The sequence below is a fragment of the Pollicipes pollicipes genome, unplaced genomic scaffold, assembly GCF_011947565.3.
Source record: "Pollicipes pollicipes isolate AB1234 unplaced genomic scaffold, Ppol_2.1 Scaffold_4881;HRSCAF=5763_pilon_pilon_pilon, whole genome shotgun sequence".
In the NCBI taxonomy this organism is placed as follows: domain Eukaryota; kingdom Metazoa; phylum Arthropoda; class Thecostraca; order Pollicipedomorpha; family Pollicipedidae; genus Pollicipes; species Pollicipes pollicipes.
The window spans coordinates 18,426,580-18,445,149 of NW_023596576.1; the positions used below are offsets into that span (position 1 = coordinate 18,426,580).

At 49.1% G+C, this 18,570-nt stretch overlaps 1 protein-coding gene across 1 annotated transcript; it reads left to right on the forward strand.

Moving 5' to 3' along the window:
* Positions 1–3,086: 3,086 nt before the first annotated feature.
* Positions 3,087–5,007, forward strand: LOC119100953 (CUB and peptidase domain-containing protein 2-like). Its single transcript, XM_037224171.1, has 2 exons — positions 3,087–3,251; positions 3,591–5,007. Exons 1-2 carry the CDS (start codon positions 3,092–3,094, stop codon positions 4,682–4,684), a joined length of 1,254 nt encoding a protein of 417 aa, XP_037080066.1. The 5' UTR covers positions 3,087–3,091; the 3' UTR covers positions 4,685–5,007.
* Positions 5,008–18,570: the final 13,563 nt, after the last annotated feature.

Sequence of the window (18,570 nt, forward strand, 5' to 3'; positions counted from 1 at the left end):
GTTTGTTTTCGGAAAAACGCGACCTATGTCGCCTCCTGGTCGATTGCTGACGTCGCAGTGTCTGACGGCGTTGGGCTGCCTGGGTGTTTGTGAGATAGCACATGCGCCTGCACATTGCAGTTGGCTTCATGTCGTGATCTGCTCGGATCGCCAAGCTCTAACACCAGTTCTGAAAAAACACCCCAACGCCATAAAATCTGCTGTTAATGTGCGAGTGCACATGTGCCATAGTGTGCATTGATTTGTACTTTTTCCGGTACAATTCTCCGTTCCCTTCTGAACACGTGTCGAGGCTTTTTTCGTTACGTCTCGTCGTTGCTGAACTACGATTCTAGTTCCGCCTCGCAATACAGTGGCTTTATATTAAGTTGCAAATGTTGCTTCGCAGCGTTATTCCAACGTCCGTGTTTTGGATACTTCATCTTTTGCGGTCGTCATTTCGGTGACTCGACTTTTTGCTCGTCGAATTACTTTCATGTTGCCTTTCCCAGGTTGCCATTTACCAGGTGCCAAAAAGACATCCTCCAAATGAGCTTTTCGGCTGTTTGTCCAAAAACCGTCAATAACTGGGTTGTCAGTCCAGTTGCACGGACTAACTTTCGAGACTGCCGTTGTTTGGGCAGAGCTGCGCCATGCTGGGTCTTTACTGTATTCTTGGGCAATTAAAAAAGGCTTGACGTGCTCCCATGTTTTCCCCGATTTTCGACCACATTTTTCCAAACTGAAACTGAAAGTGAGTTGTGATTTTTCCAAGTTGGGTGCAAAGGGTAATTTGTGTTGTTGAAATATGTTATGTAATTCAACGTGTGTTCTTGCGTAAGGTCGAATAAGAACAATACCACTGGATCAGTTTTTTTATCAGCGTAACATTTCTTAACTAATTCTATTTTATATGCATCTTATGACAACATTTGGCTATTACTTTAAGTGTATGGAGGATATAAGACATAACAAACAGGCTTTGATATTCATTTCCCCAAACCGAACAGTACTCCTTACCAATTACGACACCTCACAAAAAAGCAAAATCTACCGGAATCTACTTGTTTTTAATATGCATGTTATGTTGCCGAGTCAAAATATACGTGTTTGTAATATGCATCAGCTGTAAGCACCCCCTTCCCCAAAAAACATCATCGGGCTTAGCCACATCGTCACTGCTGGGGGAAGGCGGGTCCTAGGTTTCCGGCTGACACGGAACCAGGTGCTCGGTGTTCGTGACTTCTGGTCAAAATAAGGTCCGGCGTTGTCCCAATAGCCTCCTATCGATACAAAAGTCCCTCTGACTGACATCTCAGGACACGGTGTCGCTGCTTTGACCCATAGGACACTTCGGACCCCTCAGCCTCCATCGGGCCAGGGATCTTTGGTTCCGAGAAGCCTTTCGGACACCTTTGGCCTCTTCATTTGAGCCCCTCGAGCACAGCCTCAGCCGACTCAGGGCCTCAGGGCTGGTCACTTGGTCACTGTTGGTCATTTTGAGCCCCTAATTGTTTCAGGGACCACCAAACCACTTCCAATCGTGGGCCCCAGTCTTGCTTCTGCTCGGGAAGTGAGTCCCAAGTGTTTAAACGGATCCGAAGCCATCTGTTGGTGTTGGCAGCCTCTGGCCGAAATAGAGGCCTGCATTGGGCAAAGGAGCTCTCAATAAATGCAGGAGGCCCTCTGACTAAAATCTGAGGTCACGGCCCTACCGACTGGGATACGTCATGTGACCTAGAACCATTGGCCGTTTAGCGCTCCAATCGGGTCCTTCGTCTTTCCCGAACAGTCCATCCGGCCACTGTTCTCGTCTCTTGAACGTTACTCCTGGCCTTATAGGGCCCTTTGCCAACACAGAGCCCCTTGTTAGGCGCTGTGGGCCCTGGCCGACACAGGACCGCCCCCCCCCCCCCGCACGCTGACTCAGGGGCCCGAACAATGTAAATCGCGGGTCCTAGCCTCATCCCTGCTTGGAAAACAGGCCCTCAGACCCAAACCGACACAGAGAAGACTGTTCAGCGCAGGTGGTGCCTAACCGACATAAAAGTCCGCATGGACCCCTCATGGGGCCCAATGGGCGCAAAAGACCCCCTGACTAGCATTTGTGGGCCCGGCCCACAGGGCTGGGACCACTGATGCGACTTCAAGCAACACCTGCACTTGCCACTGTTGGGTGAAAACATGTGTTGACTTTCATCAGGGTCATTGTTGACTTTCAGAAGCTACCACTGATGGCAGTTAATTGTCCTTTATTCTAATCCAGTCGCTGTCTTTTGAAAAACTTATCAAACATCTGCACACTGGTGTAACATATGAGGTAGATAGCATGGTTAAAAGCATTTGGTACCTACACGATGCTGTTCAGCACAAAATATCCATGATGCTACTATTAATGCTGTTAGGTAAGCATTACATAATACACCAATGTCAACACAATTGTTCTGCATTCATTTGGCTCGGCATTCCCTCTGCTCATATGCATTGGGGGGACTCAGAGGAGCGTTGGAGGGACTCAAACCAGCACTGCGGGGGGGGGGGGGGGGCTCACACGCCCTACAATTATATCAGATGACTCCTCTGGACCCACCACCTGCTAATTGGTTGGATCACTGGTAATAATAGTAAACATAGTAAACCTCATTTATTTTTCTCGTGAGCTCACGGAAGCAGCCCGTCACTTCTTTGCAGTTATTTTGGATGGCGAACTCAGCACCGCTTTGCGGGCAACCAGGATACGTCATTTGGTGGCAGGATTCGCCTACGCCTCCCTCCCCACAGAAATGTGACGGTGCAAGTCTGTGTGACTATGCAGTACCAACGCCCTGTGATGCTGTTCACGACATGCCGTACACGTGTGCATCGGCGACATTACTGACTCGCAGATCTCCTTCTGTCTGTACAATGGAACGCTCGCGTAGAACCCCACCGTCATCGGCACAGCTGCTACGTGGAAGGCTGTGGTGCCGCTGTGTAGCTTCTTTCTTTTGTTGTCATACAACCAAAGTACACGACAACCTCAGCAAAACAATGGCTGACAGTGACAAGCGGATTTCTGTCCGGTATTTATACGCGTGCGGCTCCAGCTGCTCTCAGTGTATCAGCGGTCGCAATGGCAGCATTCTTGGTGATCGTTCTTCTGGGCGCGGCCGCGGCCAAGCCGCCGCCGTCTCTGCTGCGAAGACCACCGCCCTCCGTCCACGACGCCAAGTCTCTGGAGCCCGTGCCTTTTGACCATGGGCTAGAAGTTGCACGCACTTCTCTGTCTTGTGGTGACCACGCGCTGGCGGTGGGCACGTACACCATCACATCACCGAACCATCCTTCCAACTACGGAAACAACTACGACTGCGCCTATAACCTGACGCCGGGGTCGGGCGCTGGAAGTCTTTCCATCACTTGTTCCGCGTTCAACATCGAGTCTCACAGCTCCTGTGCGTGGGACTGGCTGCGGGTGAACGGAAACAAGTTTTGTGGTACCCAAGGCCCCTCTGTCTCCGACAGCGCATCACTGACCATTGACTTCCATGCCGACTATTCGGTAGTCAAGACTGGGTACTCCTGCACCATTACGGCCGCGTCCGCGCCCCCCTCGGACTCGTTGAGTTGTGGTGACCACGCGCTGGCGGTGGGCACGTACACCATCACATCACCGAACCATCCTTCCAACTACGGAAACAACTACGACTGCGCCTATAACCTGACGCCGGGGTCGGGCGCTGCAAGTCTTTCCATCACTTGTTCCGCGTTCAACATCGAGTCTCACAGCTCCTGTGCGTGGGACTGGCTGCGGGTGAACGGAAACAAGTTTTGCGGTACCCAAGGCCCCTCTGTCTCCAACAGCGCATCACTGGCCATTGACTTCCATGCCGACTATTCGGTAGTCAAGACTGGATACTCCTGCACCATTACGGCCGCGTCCGGGTCGGGGGCTACGACTCAGGCTCCCTCGGGCAGCTGCAGCTGCGGCGTGGCCAACCGCGCCTCCCGGGTGGTCGGCGGCGTCGAGACCGAGGTCAACGAGTACCCGTGGCAGGCAGGCCTGGTCAGCCCCGGCGGGACCCGCACCTGGTGCGGCGGCAGTCTCATTAACGACCGGTACGTGGTGACGGCGGCCCACTGCACCAGTGGTAGCACGGCGTCGCAGATCCAGGTGCTGCTGGGCGACCATCGAATCAGCGTCGTCGACGGTGAGTCGCGTCACACTGTCAGCCAGATCATCGATCACCCGTCCTACGTGACGCACAGCCAGGGTTATGACATCTCGCTTCTGAAGCTGTCCAGTCCGGTGGCGTTCAACAGCCGGCGGGCGACCGTGTGCCTGCCGACCGCCGGCCAGACGTACGCCGGCGCCACAGCCATCGCCACCGGCTTCGGCCGGCTCGGTGCCTCGCAGCCGCAGGCTACGGAGCTGCAGGAGGTCGAGCTGCCAGTCCGCTCTGAGGCTGAGTGCAGGACCTCGTGGAGCTTCGTCACCGGCACCATGATCTGCGCCGGCGGCCTGCCTGCTGGCGGCAAATCCGTCTGCATGGGCGACAGCGGCGGTCCGCTCGTCACGCTGGAGAACAACAAGTACGCCCTGATCGGCGTCGTCTCGTTCGGCCGGCCGTGCGCCGTGGCGAACACGCCCGACGTCTTCGCCAGGGTGACAGCGGTGCTGTCCTGGATCCAGAGCAGCACGACTGACGCCACCTACTGCAGCTAGAGTACGGCGGTCCGCCCGCCGGCCGGCCAGAGCTGGCGGGCGTCTCTGCAACTGCGCTTGCCTGACGTGCATTTCGTCAAGAATGAACGTAGGCCATAGTTATGGAGTCCTGTCTCGGTTATAGCTGCCTTTCGTTTCACCGTAACATGGAACACTTTTATTTGGCGGATTGATTCACTATTGTAGTTTATTTAATGTCACAAATTGTCTTGAAATAGGTTTGCTTGCTTGCTTCGCTAGCTTGTTGGGGTTCAGACAGTTTGATATAACCTGTATCTATGGCACCTTTCCTGTTGACGTTGGAAATATAAAGCTCAGCTTTATGTTTTGTGATGAGAAGAAGCTTTCGAAGGCCATTTTACGCTACATCCAGCAATGCAACTCGGTTGCCAATCTTCACGCCGACAACTCTGTGGTCTGCTGGACTGAAGGTCATACACCACAAACTACTAAGCCCCCAAAACGGCACAAAAACACTGTACGTGCGTTAACACGCGTTGGGCTGAGGGCAATTTGAACCCTCCCTCCGAAGATTGTTCCGGAACAATTTCCGAACTACGTGGAGTAGCCGCGCCAACTTTTGCATAACCGGAGACAAGTGAATAGCAGATGTTTGGTATCAAAAACTGATATCTTCCTTCTAAGGTCGCTGATCTACGACAGGTCAAAGCCAGGATATGGATTCAGTGAAGACAGTTTCTAGGGAATCGCTCAACCTCATACAACAGCGGAATGCTGGACGAAGGCATGTATCTCTGAAATGGCTTCTTACGCAACACAGCAGTTGGATTAACAAATTCGATTTATCTAGGATTAGGTATGAAGGTCAAATCAAGATCAAAACCAGCCTGATTTTGCTGCACACCTTACTGTATACGATAGACTTTCGCGCTCCTTCTGAATTTATTGATAACAGAAACCGCATTATACATCCTCCTTGGAATTTTTAAAGGTCACAATAGGCCGCTGACTTAAGATGACCCAGTTCAACGTTTTGTTTTTAGGAACATACTGCCTGGCGTAATCCTTGACGCTTATTCAAATGCAAAATCCACTCAGTCTTGTATGATCTTGGCCACCATGGCCTTCTAAATGTCAAACAAAGTCACTGACTTAAAATGAGCAACAGCCATCTTTTGCTTAGAACAGGTATCTAGGTGCACGGTGCTTACATAAGAGCGTCTGGGAGCACATAAGACACCAATCTGGAGTTTGATTTTGTTCGACCTGATTTGACCCGGTTGTCGTCACCTAACAGCCTTAAATTCTGACCCAAGTGAGTTCACGCACCTTTCAACAAATCCTGCGAATTCTGTATATCTCCAAGTTCTTGAGGTCTCAGGGGGTCAAACTGACTTCAGAAAACGCAGGCACAATTCACTCAATGAATCAAGGGCTCGGAGTTAACAATTCTTTTTAACGTAATGTTTCAAAGAATGTTTCACACAACCCAAGAACACCGGAAAACTGTGCCAACACGTGCGGTTTACGCAGGCCTTCCGTGCGATGCAGTCCTTAAGCACAGCGCCGATGGGTCGCTACACACAAGTAAGTGCGCCACCCGCATGTTAGAACAGACTGGAGCACAGACTGCTAACACAGCTAACACAGACTGGAGTATACAGCACAGACTGTTGACACCGGTCCACAACGTTCGCACTATCACAGTGCATGGCTCCCTTTGTTCTCACCCGCAAAGAGCTTGGGTTAAATGAAGTGTTTCTAGCCAAAAGTAGAATTTGAGCTTTATCCGCAAAGTGTAGAGGGGTCCAATCTGACGATGTTTTTCATCTTCAACAACTGCATCCCTTCAGCTCACATGATTCAATGATTCAAAGAACATTAGTCAGACCAAGCCCCGATTCGCAGCCTGTGTTGAGACACGCGGTCGGCGAGCAACTAAATTGTGAGCTGGACAAGAGACGGTTGGTAAAAATAAAGACAACCCAGCGGGGCCGGCGCCGCACACATTTTACACATAAACTTCTATTTCGACTTTTGACTGGATACGCTCCATTCGAAAAGCCTCTCTTAGTCTGCACGCAGTGCGCATTTTGTGCGAATGCTGTTCCACCAATGGCATAGGCTCAAGTCTATTCGAGACAGATGGATGAGAACAGCAAACGAAAGCCTTATCTGTGTTGGACAGATAGCATCAAAACACAACCACGGCGAAGCTACGCGCCGCGGTGTAGCTACTACGGCCTGCATGCTCTGGGCAGGAAGGGCCACGGTCCTCCGCTCATGACAGGGTTAGGACACACCGCTCGGTTATCCTGGGGGGGGGGGGGGGGGGAGGATGCCGTGACAGAAGATCAGTGACAGAGAGCATTATTTCGCCCGTTTTTTATGTGTGCTATTTTCCTCTGTGTGTGAGCCACAGTTTTGCCTGTGGAATGCTTGTTTTCGTGTTCTTACTCGAAATATGATTTTCAGCTCGGATTGTGTCCTCTAGATTTCAGTGTGAATCCTCCAATCCTGATTGTCTCCGCGAGCTCTGAGTCGTGATTACGTCCATACCCAAGAAAGTTAAAAATTATTTGACATTGCGTAATCTTAATTATGTTTATCGGTGACTTCTATCTATTTGTATTTTGCAGCTCTCCGAATTGTTTTTGGCCTGTTCCGTTCTGCCTTCATGTCGACGGCATCTGCTCCTTCACGCATGTCACTTCTGTATTTGATACGAATTTATCACATTTACCAATTTTGTGTTTACGCCGGTAGTTCCCTGTGCGCAAAGCAAGAAAACTTGTCTAATTTAGCAGCTTTGCAGCACAATTTGCCAGCAAAAGCGTGTTCATATCCACCGGAAAAGACACGCGGCTGGCACGCACCTCCCTCGACTCCGCGTGATGCTCGAGGCCCGGTCGGCGATGCTGGTAAGCTGGACGCCGATGTTGATTCCGTTCCGTCGCCCGCCAGGATTACAGTGCCCGCCCGCACAGAAAGCGTGGAACACCGATAACCTGCCTGCATCCCGATTCAAATTAGAACCCTGCGAAATTAATGTTATTACTGTACGTGTTAATCCTGGATTTCTTAGTTCAGCGTTTTGACTAGACAAGTGACTTTGATGGCCTTGATCGATGAATTCCCGTAGTATTTCCCCAGGGCAGTCAGCACCGATACAATTAAGTCACGTTTCACAACAACCGTGATCGCGCTCATGGTTTTATCAGACATGACAGCATGCGTGCAGCCAGAGCCTCGGTTAGAGGTGGCACAAGCTTGAATTAAGAGCCCCTGGTAGTTAAAGCCCCCCCCCTCCCCACAAAAATTGCTGAATATTGATCATGTGATAATGCGGGCACATTTTTTGTTGATATTTTTCATTTGTTCCTTTTATAACTGGAATGGAAGCCAGAAGCCACCGCGAGATCAATTCTGGATGCATTCGCAATTACATGCAGGCGCTTAACATATGATGAATTATGCGTGAGGCGACTGTATTACAATGGTCCAGTGGACTCTCTATAAACTGATAAAAATAAGAAGCGTTTTCAGAATCCTTATCTGGGCTGTACACTGATATCAAGGACCACGCGAATGTATATCGAAAATGATCAATATTTCGTGTTAACATGGGTCGGCCATGTTAGTCTGGAAATGTCACACAAACAGTCGGAATTGATTAGCGATGCAAATTAATAACGTAGTTTTGAGCGCGCCGATCTTGGTAGCGAAAACCTCGATACCAGGCGTTGCTGTCTCCATAGGCTGTACACCATCGGTCTCGCAGCTAACACTAAGTGGTGGTCAGCGCGTGGACGAAAATGATGACGCATTTGAAAGCAGCATCTTTTAACGCTTTAGGACATCAAACCGCACATTAAGAATGTAGTGCGGGCGAATCTGTCAGCTGTGCGATGTTTAAATTGGTGATGAGAACGGATTGGCCTTCACAGCACCGCGAAGCGGTGCTAGAATCTGGTGGTAGGACTGGAGGACCAGAAGAAGAATCTCTGTTTGACGTGTTGCTGTAACTATTAAGCTGTCCACAGAACAGCATCAAAGTTGTAAAACAGATACGCTTAGCTACATCTTTAACGGTATGAGTTAATATTGAAAGACATTCGGGACCATTATTTTACGACGGTCTTTCAGGGGTGAACAAAAGTTTCTTATTTACCAGGTATGATCGGTTACAAAAACGGAGACTTTTGCGGGCCAATTCGAGACAAAATTGCGAAAATGGCAACAAATTACAACATATCAAAACCATATTGCAACAGACCATCCCAGCTAGACGAAGCTTTTAGCTCTGTATTGGTCTGTACTTGCTAACGCCTACGGTAACGCTCGCACCGTGAACATGTGCATGCCAAGTGTTTCGCCCGTCTCGGTGCATGACTTACTTGTCGCTCGCAGTCGACGCTGCGCGCACGTGGGAGGGGGCGCGGGCGCCGCCCGTGTATGGCGCCGGCCTCGGTCGCAGCCGACTCGGAATGGTTGGTTCGGAGATCTACCGCCAGGCGGCCATCACCCGGGCTGTCGGCTGCGGCACTGGGGACGCGACCGGCCGCTAGGTGGCGGGCGCAGTCGTACCAGGGCATGCTAGGTGACGCAACCGAGCGCTGCGCATGCGCGAGAAAAAAAATCGTCCTATCCTAACGCGAGCACGATGTGAGGACGTCATGAACGGTTTCCTTGGGGTACTCCACGCCGTGGCCTCTCTGGGATAGGATCTTGGGGATGGACCAAAGACGGTGGGATTCCGCGGCCATTACGTAGGATTCCTTCATGTGCATCTAAATGTCTGCACTCCGTGTATTGGTTCACATAAAATGTGCGTTCGTAATTGTCTGTCGGATAAAGCAAATTCCAGTGCAAAGGTCAGTGTTTCGGATAGAAAGTATTCGGATCAATTCAAATAATGCTTGCTCAAGTAACGTGCGTAATAAACATGTGCAGTGAGCTTATCTTTTCCCTTCCTGCTGTGCTTTGCTGGGGCTGCCTCAGCGGTGAACGTAAAAGAACTGTTCCGGGCCCGCACATCCATACCGTGTGGCAGGCGGAGCAAGCGTGCATTAATCTGAACCGCGATGCATTGATACACGCTGGTGCACGATGGTGACGGTACACGATGATGACCAATTGGTGCAATGTGATATTTCGCGGTAACGGCTGGCGCGACGCGCTGGACGACGGCACGAGAACATAACATGTGGAGTACATGTCATGCACATGTCGAAACACTGACGTCTCGCTGTATGAGCAAGTTGAACCACGGACAGACAGGCTCATGCCAGTCCAGCAGCGCCGGACAGTCATGGCAGTTGCAGTGGCAAGCGCCGTTAGTTTTTACGAAAACTGCAACCCAACCCATCGTCGCCATCGTTGCTCCCCGAGATTACGGGCGTGTCATCGGGGCTTTATGACGCGCTCAGCTGCTGGGGCTACACGGCGTCACCAGCCCCTCACCCTGGCGGGAAGGGCGAGCACCGCGAGGAATCCAACCCTGTACCTGAAGTTTCCTAGACGCGCTGCGGTTAACGTAGGCGCGTTAACCACTACATTATCGGCACCCGGCGCGCAGACTCAAACCTTTTCATGTTATTTGTTTCACCAGTCAATTCTGCAAAGAATGAACGTTCTCAGGCAAACATGAGATGGCTTGGTGCGTTTTGAACTTATTTCGACCCATTCCATTCAACGTTAATGAGACCTTTCATTTCCGGTAAAATGGTCCCCTTGGATAGAACACTGCGGGACGCATTTTTGTTCCCGGTGAAGGGATGAAGGGCCATTCTGTCCCACCAACGTGTGTCCTCCGGCCGGCATGCTGACGACACGGGGCGGCATCCCCTAGCCGACGGGACTGACCGACGAAGGGGCCCAACCACTGTTTCAGAGACCCAGACCAGTGCCAATGGTGTCCCCCGATCTTGCTCCTGCTTGGCAAATGGGCCCCCAGAGTTCAGGATGACAGGGAGCCACCTGTCTGCTGTTCGCGGTCTCTGGCCGAGTTACACTACCGCATTGGCTAGGGGGTCCTTAACGGTACAAGAGGACCTCTGACCGATATTTCAGGTCATCACCAGACGGACCGCGATTCTTTATGTGACCTGCAGACATTCTTGCAGGCGCTCATGCCCTTCAGCCGGGCCTTTGATAGCCTGTTTTGTTGGGCCGACCGGGTCCTTCTTCGGGCCTCATCGAACACCGCCCTTGGTCGCTTCGGTCCCATTGCGAGTATAGGGCCCTCTATTAGGCACTGGGTGCCACCGATAGATACAGTGCACCGACCGGTGTGAATCACTTTGTAGCTGATTGGGAAGTGGGCCCTCAGGACTGCTTCCCACAGTCCGCTCCTATACCAATGCGGAGCGGACTGTGCGGCACTGGTGGTGCCTGACCGACATCTAGACATGTATCGACTCAGGATGTCCCTGATCGGTACAAAGGATCCTATGCTCATTCGAGGGTTAGTCCTCGCAAACCGGCACCCCCTCAATAACACACCGACCAGTCCTTCGTACTCTAGACCTTCCAATCGAGTCCTTGATCATCGTACCGGTGGGTCCTCCAGGCTCTTCGGGCCTCCTCCAATATTGCCTTTGATAGATTTAGGGCCCTTTGCCAGCACAGGGCCCCCGTTAGGAGCTGTGGAGCCGCGACCAATGTAAATCGCGGCCTCCGGTCTTTTTCCCGCTTGATAAATGGGCACTCAGGCTCACGCCGCCATGAAGCCGACTGTGCGTTTCTGATGGTGTTTGATCCGACATATAGCCTGCTGCTGACTCAGGGGCCCCTGATCCGTGCAGGGCCCTCTGGCTGACATTGAAGTGCCCGGACCTCCGGCTGGCCTTTTGAACACTTTAGGCCCTCAAGTCGGACCACTAATCGTACGTCCCAAGAGACCCGAAGGGCCCCTCGGATACGAAGCGGGGGCACATAGCCCAGTACCCTGTCCCGCTCCGCCTGCGCTACTGAGCAGAAACATTAGCCGGTTTCAGAGCTTACAAATTCTATCAAATGATTAAAATATTGGTAGCAGAAAAAGACTCTGGCTGTGCTACCAATGTGTTGTGCCTGGTCTGCCAACATGGGTCCTTTCCTGATAATGGGGATGGGGAGAGGCCCAGAATGGATAGCTCATTCTGGGCGTATCATCTGGGCTCATCTCCGTCCCCACTATGGGCCTGAGATAGGATTGTCCCCTCCCAGGTCTTTGCAGGCAATGTTCTCAGGTCTAAAAGCAAAAATTGATCTTTCCGGACTTGACCTGTGACTTGTCTGGGCCACGGCAAATGGCACTTCCCAGACCTAACGTGTGCCATTTTTAAGTTCAAGCAGACGTGGGCTCATCCCGGGCCTAAGAGATGAGAGGTGCCTTTCGGCACATGGGATGTTTACTATATCATCCTAATAACTTCATCAAGGGCACTGGGGGGCACACGTCTCCTATCTGGTCCGGACGGGCTCCCTAGGGCTCTTCGGGCCCGACGATCAAGGGTCCGACTAGGGGTCCCGAAGAGTTGGCCAGAGACTGTATGAGTGGATCCTGGCCCGCAAATATCCACCAGTGGGCTCCTTGCGCCGATCGGTGGCCCCTGAGGGCAATGAGGGCCCGCCAGTCGACTCGCGACCACCAATTCGAACAATCGTTCCCGTGACGGCCTAGAGCCCATTTCCAAATCCGGGACTATTTTGGGGTCTACACTTGTAAGTCAGAGGATCCCTTGCATTGGTCGGGATCCCTTAGGCAATGAGGAACCGCTGCGCTGGTCGGAAGGGGGGGGGGGGGGGGGGTACAGTGCGCCTAACAGGGGACCCCATGTCGGCAAGGGAACCGAGTCAGCAATTGTTCCGGTTTCTGAGTAGGGACAGGAATGTGACCCGAACGTCAGTGAGCCTCTTAAATTGACCGGCCCGCTGATAATAAAATGAGATAGGATAAATGGCATTGATTCATTATGAGACCAGTGAAAAAGCACTGTCGAATTGGCCCCAAGAATGAACGTAGCTCTGGACCTCCACCCCATTTCGGTCAGGGGCCGAATGAGCTGTACTGGAATCATCTGCCAATTATTTGACCCCTGTGTCGGTAAACGATCCTTTGGCGTCAGTGAGGCCCCTTGCGTCGATTCGGAATCGACTGCTCCGATCTGAGGGCTTCTCCGCGCCAGGGAGGGGACCAATGTCATGTGCATCCCTCTGTGGCTCTCGTGATCGACCGGGGGCCCGGCCACCGTGTCTCCAGAATAATAGCCGGCAAGTACCCCGGTTGGCGAATTTGGACGGAAATCCCCTTCAATCCCTAACCGGAAAAGGCAATGGAGTTGCCTAGTGTTCTACTTACGGGTTCCATGTCCACGAAAGGCAAGGGGTCTCCTTAGTGTTTAATCTACTGGGTCCCTCAGCAAACAATGATGACAAATGAACAAACGTGGACCCAACGAAACAGAATGGACAAATCTGGTATCTTATTTTGGCGCCTTTCACCAGGAGCCTGTATCCAGATGTGTACCGCCCCCCACCTCTTCTTACCAATGCTTTGGCCTTCTCTCTGTTATAAGATGGACCTTGTGGGATCTGAGATAGGCTCTTCTCGGAATTAAGTGTTTAGGTGGGCCCTCGGAAGTCATTCCATGATTAAGAAGGGCCCTACGAAGTCCAAATCACACTGGTAACGCTTTGTAACAGCGCTATGCCTTTCCCTGCACTTTTCTATATCACCGTCGTCATGACAAGAGCCATGGTATTTCCACTATTGCGAATGAAAGCACATTTGCGATTGGCCCAGCAGGCGGTAAGGACCTCTTACCGGGGAAGCGCATTGGTTAAAATTTGGTTCATTGCGTCGCTACGGACCCTGTGATGTTCCCTTGTTCAAAGCCAAAGTGCGCCTCGAAGATGGTAAGCGCCATAGGGGAGAAATCGAAGCTATGGTATAAGATGTCATTAAGGTTGCGGGGTAATAAGTTCGTGCTTGCATATATTTTTGCATGAACAGAGTCTTTCAAGCCTTCGTAGCAGTTAATACACTGTGACAAATCAGTGCGCTGCAAGCATAAGAGAGCAGACCCGTTCGAAAAAGCAGGACTAATGAAATGTGCTTCTTTCATAATGGTGCGCAGGAGGTCAAATAAGATTTCCACCACAGGACCGGCTACAGGGGTGGTAAAAGCGTATTTTTTTATCACCGACCAAACTTTTGGAGCAAAATTGTCGCCAGTATCGTAATACGATGCAAAATGGTCATTAAGTCCATGCCCAGTAGCGTCATCAGTAATCAGCCTATCGCCGAAAGTCTCTTTCATCACCGCAATTTTCAACATCATATACATAACCGAAGCGTTCAGTCATACACTGCCCTTGAACAAATGTCAGTGTATGCACCGCTGCTAGGAAGCAGGTGTACCTGCCCTAGACTAATGAGATAGCCCCATCACAACAGGAGTTTTCTTCCACCCCCGTGACTTGTCGGGGCCTCATGTTTAAACTTGATCTACGGCTGGGTTATGATCCATGGGTTAAGCAATGCGCCACACTGGCTAGTATGTGCACACCTCGCATGACAGCAGATTTCACGTGTTGACGATGTGTTGCCAATGCTCGAGCTACGTAGCCAAACAGAACCACATTTATCGCGTTGAGTTGACACCCCAGAGGAATAGGTAGCAGATTTGAGTAGAGCAACTAACACGAAGTGAAGGTGACCTGGAACGAGGGCAGGAACGCGTTTGTTATCGTTCACTCCGGCGTTTGTTTATGGTGACCAGGTATGTGTGTAAACAAAATGCCCCATGGGATACAAACCCTCGCGCTACGCTTCTTTTTTCGTAAAAAATACGCTCAAAAATTATCTTCTGTCAGATAATGACCGACATGACATACATTACGCGCGCGCTTACATACCCATAGCATGCGTTTTGCGAATGCGAGGGGACGTCAGCTAAAGGCCAGCCCTCGTTTCTGGTAGGTGTCTAATTTCTTGTCACTGATTTTCTTTTCTCTTTTGGAAAAGAGTGCGTTGACTGATGAACATTAATATGTGATAATACTCTCCTTTCCTGCCGGGGTGAGAGGTAGACGACGCCATACAGCCTTAGCCGCTGAATGCGTCGTAAAGCACCAGTAGCGTACAGACAACTTGTTTTAGCATCTTTCTAACTGCGGATATTAACGTTAGAGGAACTTCTTTCTGTCATAAACTTTGCGATCGTCGCAAAAATAGTTATTGACCATCGGGTATCATTAATACTTTGATGCACACACATATGCCTCCAGAACAAATGTCAGACCCAGCTGAGCTATCTCCACGGCCTGACGGGAATTCAGTGCGGAAGGCCGTGACTGACCCTCTCTGCAGGTAGATGGGTAGTGTGGAAAGCGTAAAAAGCATGCATTTAAACGCCGGCAAGGCTGACGGCCAGGTGTTTAGTGCCTTCTGCCTACTGACTTCATTACATCCCATGACAGTTATATGCTAACACGCAGTGGCAGCAAGGTAGCCAGCAGCATGCTTGGTAGTGACGACAGTTCAGCCGGATGGGAAGGGGAGTGACAGTAATCCACCGCTTGCGGATGCAGGGAAATTGTACTGATACAGAGCCGGTGGTTGGGTGGGGGGAGGGGAAGGGCCCAAAGTATAGCATAAAATATGGCAGCAACGGCACATATTTCACAACTACCCCCGATAGTTCGATGCTAAATGTTTTTTTCAGACCCACGGCTTTCGACATGTTGAACAAATATATATATATATATATATATATATATATATATATATATATATATATATATATATATATATATATATATGTTCAACATGTCGAAAGCCGTGGGTCTGAAAAAAAAACATTTAGCATCGAACTATCAGGGGTAGTTGTGAAATATGTTCCGTTGCTGCCATATTTTATGCTATATATGCTAATATATATAGGCTATGCTATATATATATATATATATATAATATATATGCTATGCTAATATATATATATATATATATATATATATATATATATATATGCTAATATATATATATATATATATATATATATATATATGCTAATATATACATATATATATATATATATATATATATATATATATATATATATATATATGTATATGCATAAAAAGTCCATAGAAATAAAGCTTGAACAATTCTCTTTTGATTTCCCAGATCAAAAAGTGCGCGCCGCGGCACTCCCGAGCTGTAAGGCAAATCATAGGCCCATGCACGCGCTGCGATGTCCAAGTGTAGGATCGAATCCTTTTGCGCCAACCTTTCAACAGAGTTGAAATAGAAAATATATTGAATACATTCACTGACCACCAATTAAAATATTGAGTACGAACGATCTTTCGTCGTTATATATTTGTATGTATCAAACATGCATGGCCTAAAAAAGCGTCGATGTGCTATGAAACGTGTTGCGAGTTGTTACAAAAAATATACATAGATAAGACAGTAGTATTAGCCTTATTTCTCGGAAAAAACTAGGAGAATAGAGAAATAGTCTGGTTGGTATTTCGGCAACATGGCTTCCTCGAAACAATAACGGAATTGAACTCAAAATTGCCTGCCGATGATGCTACTCGATTTTTCAGGTTTCTTAAAGAGCATGCCACAGTTTTTTACTGGCCACCAACATTCAGGGAAATAGAAAAAAAGCGACCAGCCATTATCAAGAAACAGTGCCTATCTAAGGATTAGAATGCCCGGACATACGTGTACATGCAGACGAATTCAAGCAAATAGGCATCCCGTATCACGCTTCATTCGAACATGCAAACGAACTGAAGTGAACAGGCATCACACATGGCGCACCAATTATGCATGCAAACTATTTCATTTGAACAGGCATCGCAAATCATGCGACAGGCATCACTTACACATGTAAACGGTTTAAGCTAGCACAGGCGATGCCGATGATATTGAGCACTGAAGAATCTCTCTTTTCTGCCCTCTGCCCCCTGTGGATAGTCTACCACCATGGAAGCTCGGTTCTCAGGTCCTTGGTATAGAGGCGCAGATCCGCAGAATAAATTCGGAAAATAATCAGATAAATAGATAAATTCGGGGGACTCACCCCTCCATTGGGGCTTGCACCACTTTTGGTGAATAGGAAACTACAACCGTGCTTGAGAAGCAATTGTGCCTGAAAGGAGAATGATCAGCATTATAGCGATAAGTGCCATAGCGACGGGCTGGAACTGCATAGTTGCCCTGAAATGTAAACAATTCAAAGACTACTCTAAATTATCTTGAAGACCTAAAACACCTGACAGACTATGTGACCATGCTCCCCAAATACGTTGTCAGGTAGGACTTTGGCATACGGAGAATACAAATATTTTACAATGTGCTGCACTGAATAACTAAAGCCCGAACGCTCGCTTTCAATTAAGGAAAAGCTGCACAATATGTATATGATAGTTGAATATAACTGCAACCATATTCTCATTCTTCAACACGGCTCCTACTTTATAACTTAAACTTCCATCCGAGTCGAATCAAAACATTTGGGACGACTTTGAGTGGTGAGATGAATCTGGTTTCAGTGAGCCTATCCTGAGCCAATTCAAGGAATTTGAATCGAAGACAAGTATGTCGCCTACACCTGTATTTTCCAGTCCTTTTCATGTTCTTTTTCGCCTGGGATAAACAGGTCATGATCTCCCTCATCCAGCCCAACAAATATTCCGAATCCGATTCAGTTTTCACTTACTTCAGGACAAATCCAACTCGTGTGGTTTTGCAGTGTCGTAAGTCATGATATTAAACGATATGGTCAAGATAAAAGATTATAGCCCTTACGCACGTGCTAAAACTCAGCAATATGCTTCACACACAACACGAATCAACGGCTGCAAATTTCACACACGCACTAGGTCTTTCTTCCACCGGTATGTGAAGTTACGCAGGCTTACAATAAATGTAGGCCGATCGTACTCCTGCACTCCACGTACTCCTGCACTCCAAAGGTGCTGACGGCCGTACACGAAAGGTCATCCGTACACACTCGGTAAAACTTGTCAGATGGTGTCTCGGGTCTCGTACTGGCATTGTGCTGCATTGCAGACAGTGTCGGCGACTCTGCTATGATCTGTCTGCGGTCACAGTTGCGTAGACCGACATATATTTTACGATACTTGACAATGCTTCGCGCGTCAAGCCAAATAAGGTACTTCAAGACGTTACTGATGCCATCGTGTTTTCACCTGCCACTGATTTTTGAACGTCTAAATGTCAGCAGTTTTTGTCTTTGTAAAGCTGCGTGATGTTACAGGCCGCTAAAAGCGATATCCAGCATTGGCGACAGACGCATCGACAGAAACACCCCAGCAATGTTTACAAGACCAAATTTCGGTGCGGTGTGTTTCGATTGTGTCAGGACCAGTTACGATGCCCGTGTATGCCTATAATCTGTTCCACATGCGGCTTAAAGGTATAGTGATTATCCATAACAAAACTGCAATACTGCCCATTTTGTCACAATCCTGTGTTCAGGTACCTGCAATGCCCAAGAAAATCAGCGAGACGGGTTACAAAGTCTCCAAGCAGTGTCAGAGGACTTAGTACAAGGCTTAGATATTGGTCGCGTTAAACGTAAACCGAACTCCGCATTAGAGACTACATTAAAAGCGGTGACAAGGGAAAATCGTACGTAACAAAACCAAACTACTGAAACAGCAATTTCATCGGCTGTTTCCATAGGCCTGGTGAAAAATGATGGGTTTTGTTACCGGTTATCCTAGTTTTGGAGCATATCAAAATGAAGATATCTAAGAAATTAGGTCTCTGACGATATCTGTGTAAAAAGGGACATGGTGAACCGCATTCATATTAAGAGGACGATAGATCAAAAGGAGTGTTCCACAGCGATTGCATTTGGGTGGCACAAATAAAGTCACAGAATAAATCACTCCAG

Coding starts and splice junctions, on each gene's coding strand:
- LOC119100953 (XM_037224171.1), top strand. CDS start 3,092: ATGGCAGCATTCTTGGTGATCGTTCTTCTGGGCGCGGCCGCGGCCAAG. Junction 3,252..3,590: donor ACGCACTTCTCTGTCTTGTG/GTGACCACGCGC, acceptor CGTTGAGTTGTG/GTGACCACGCGCTGGCGGTG.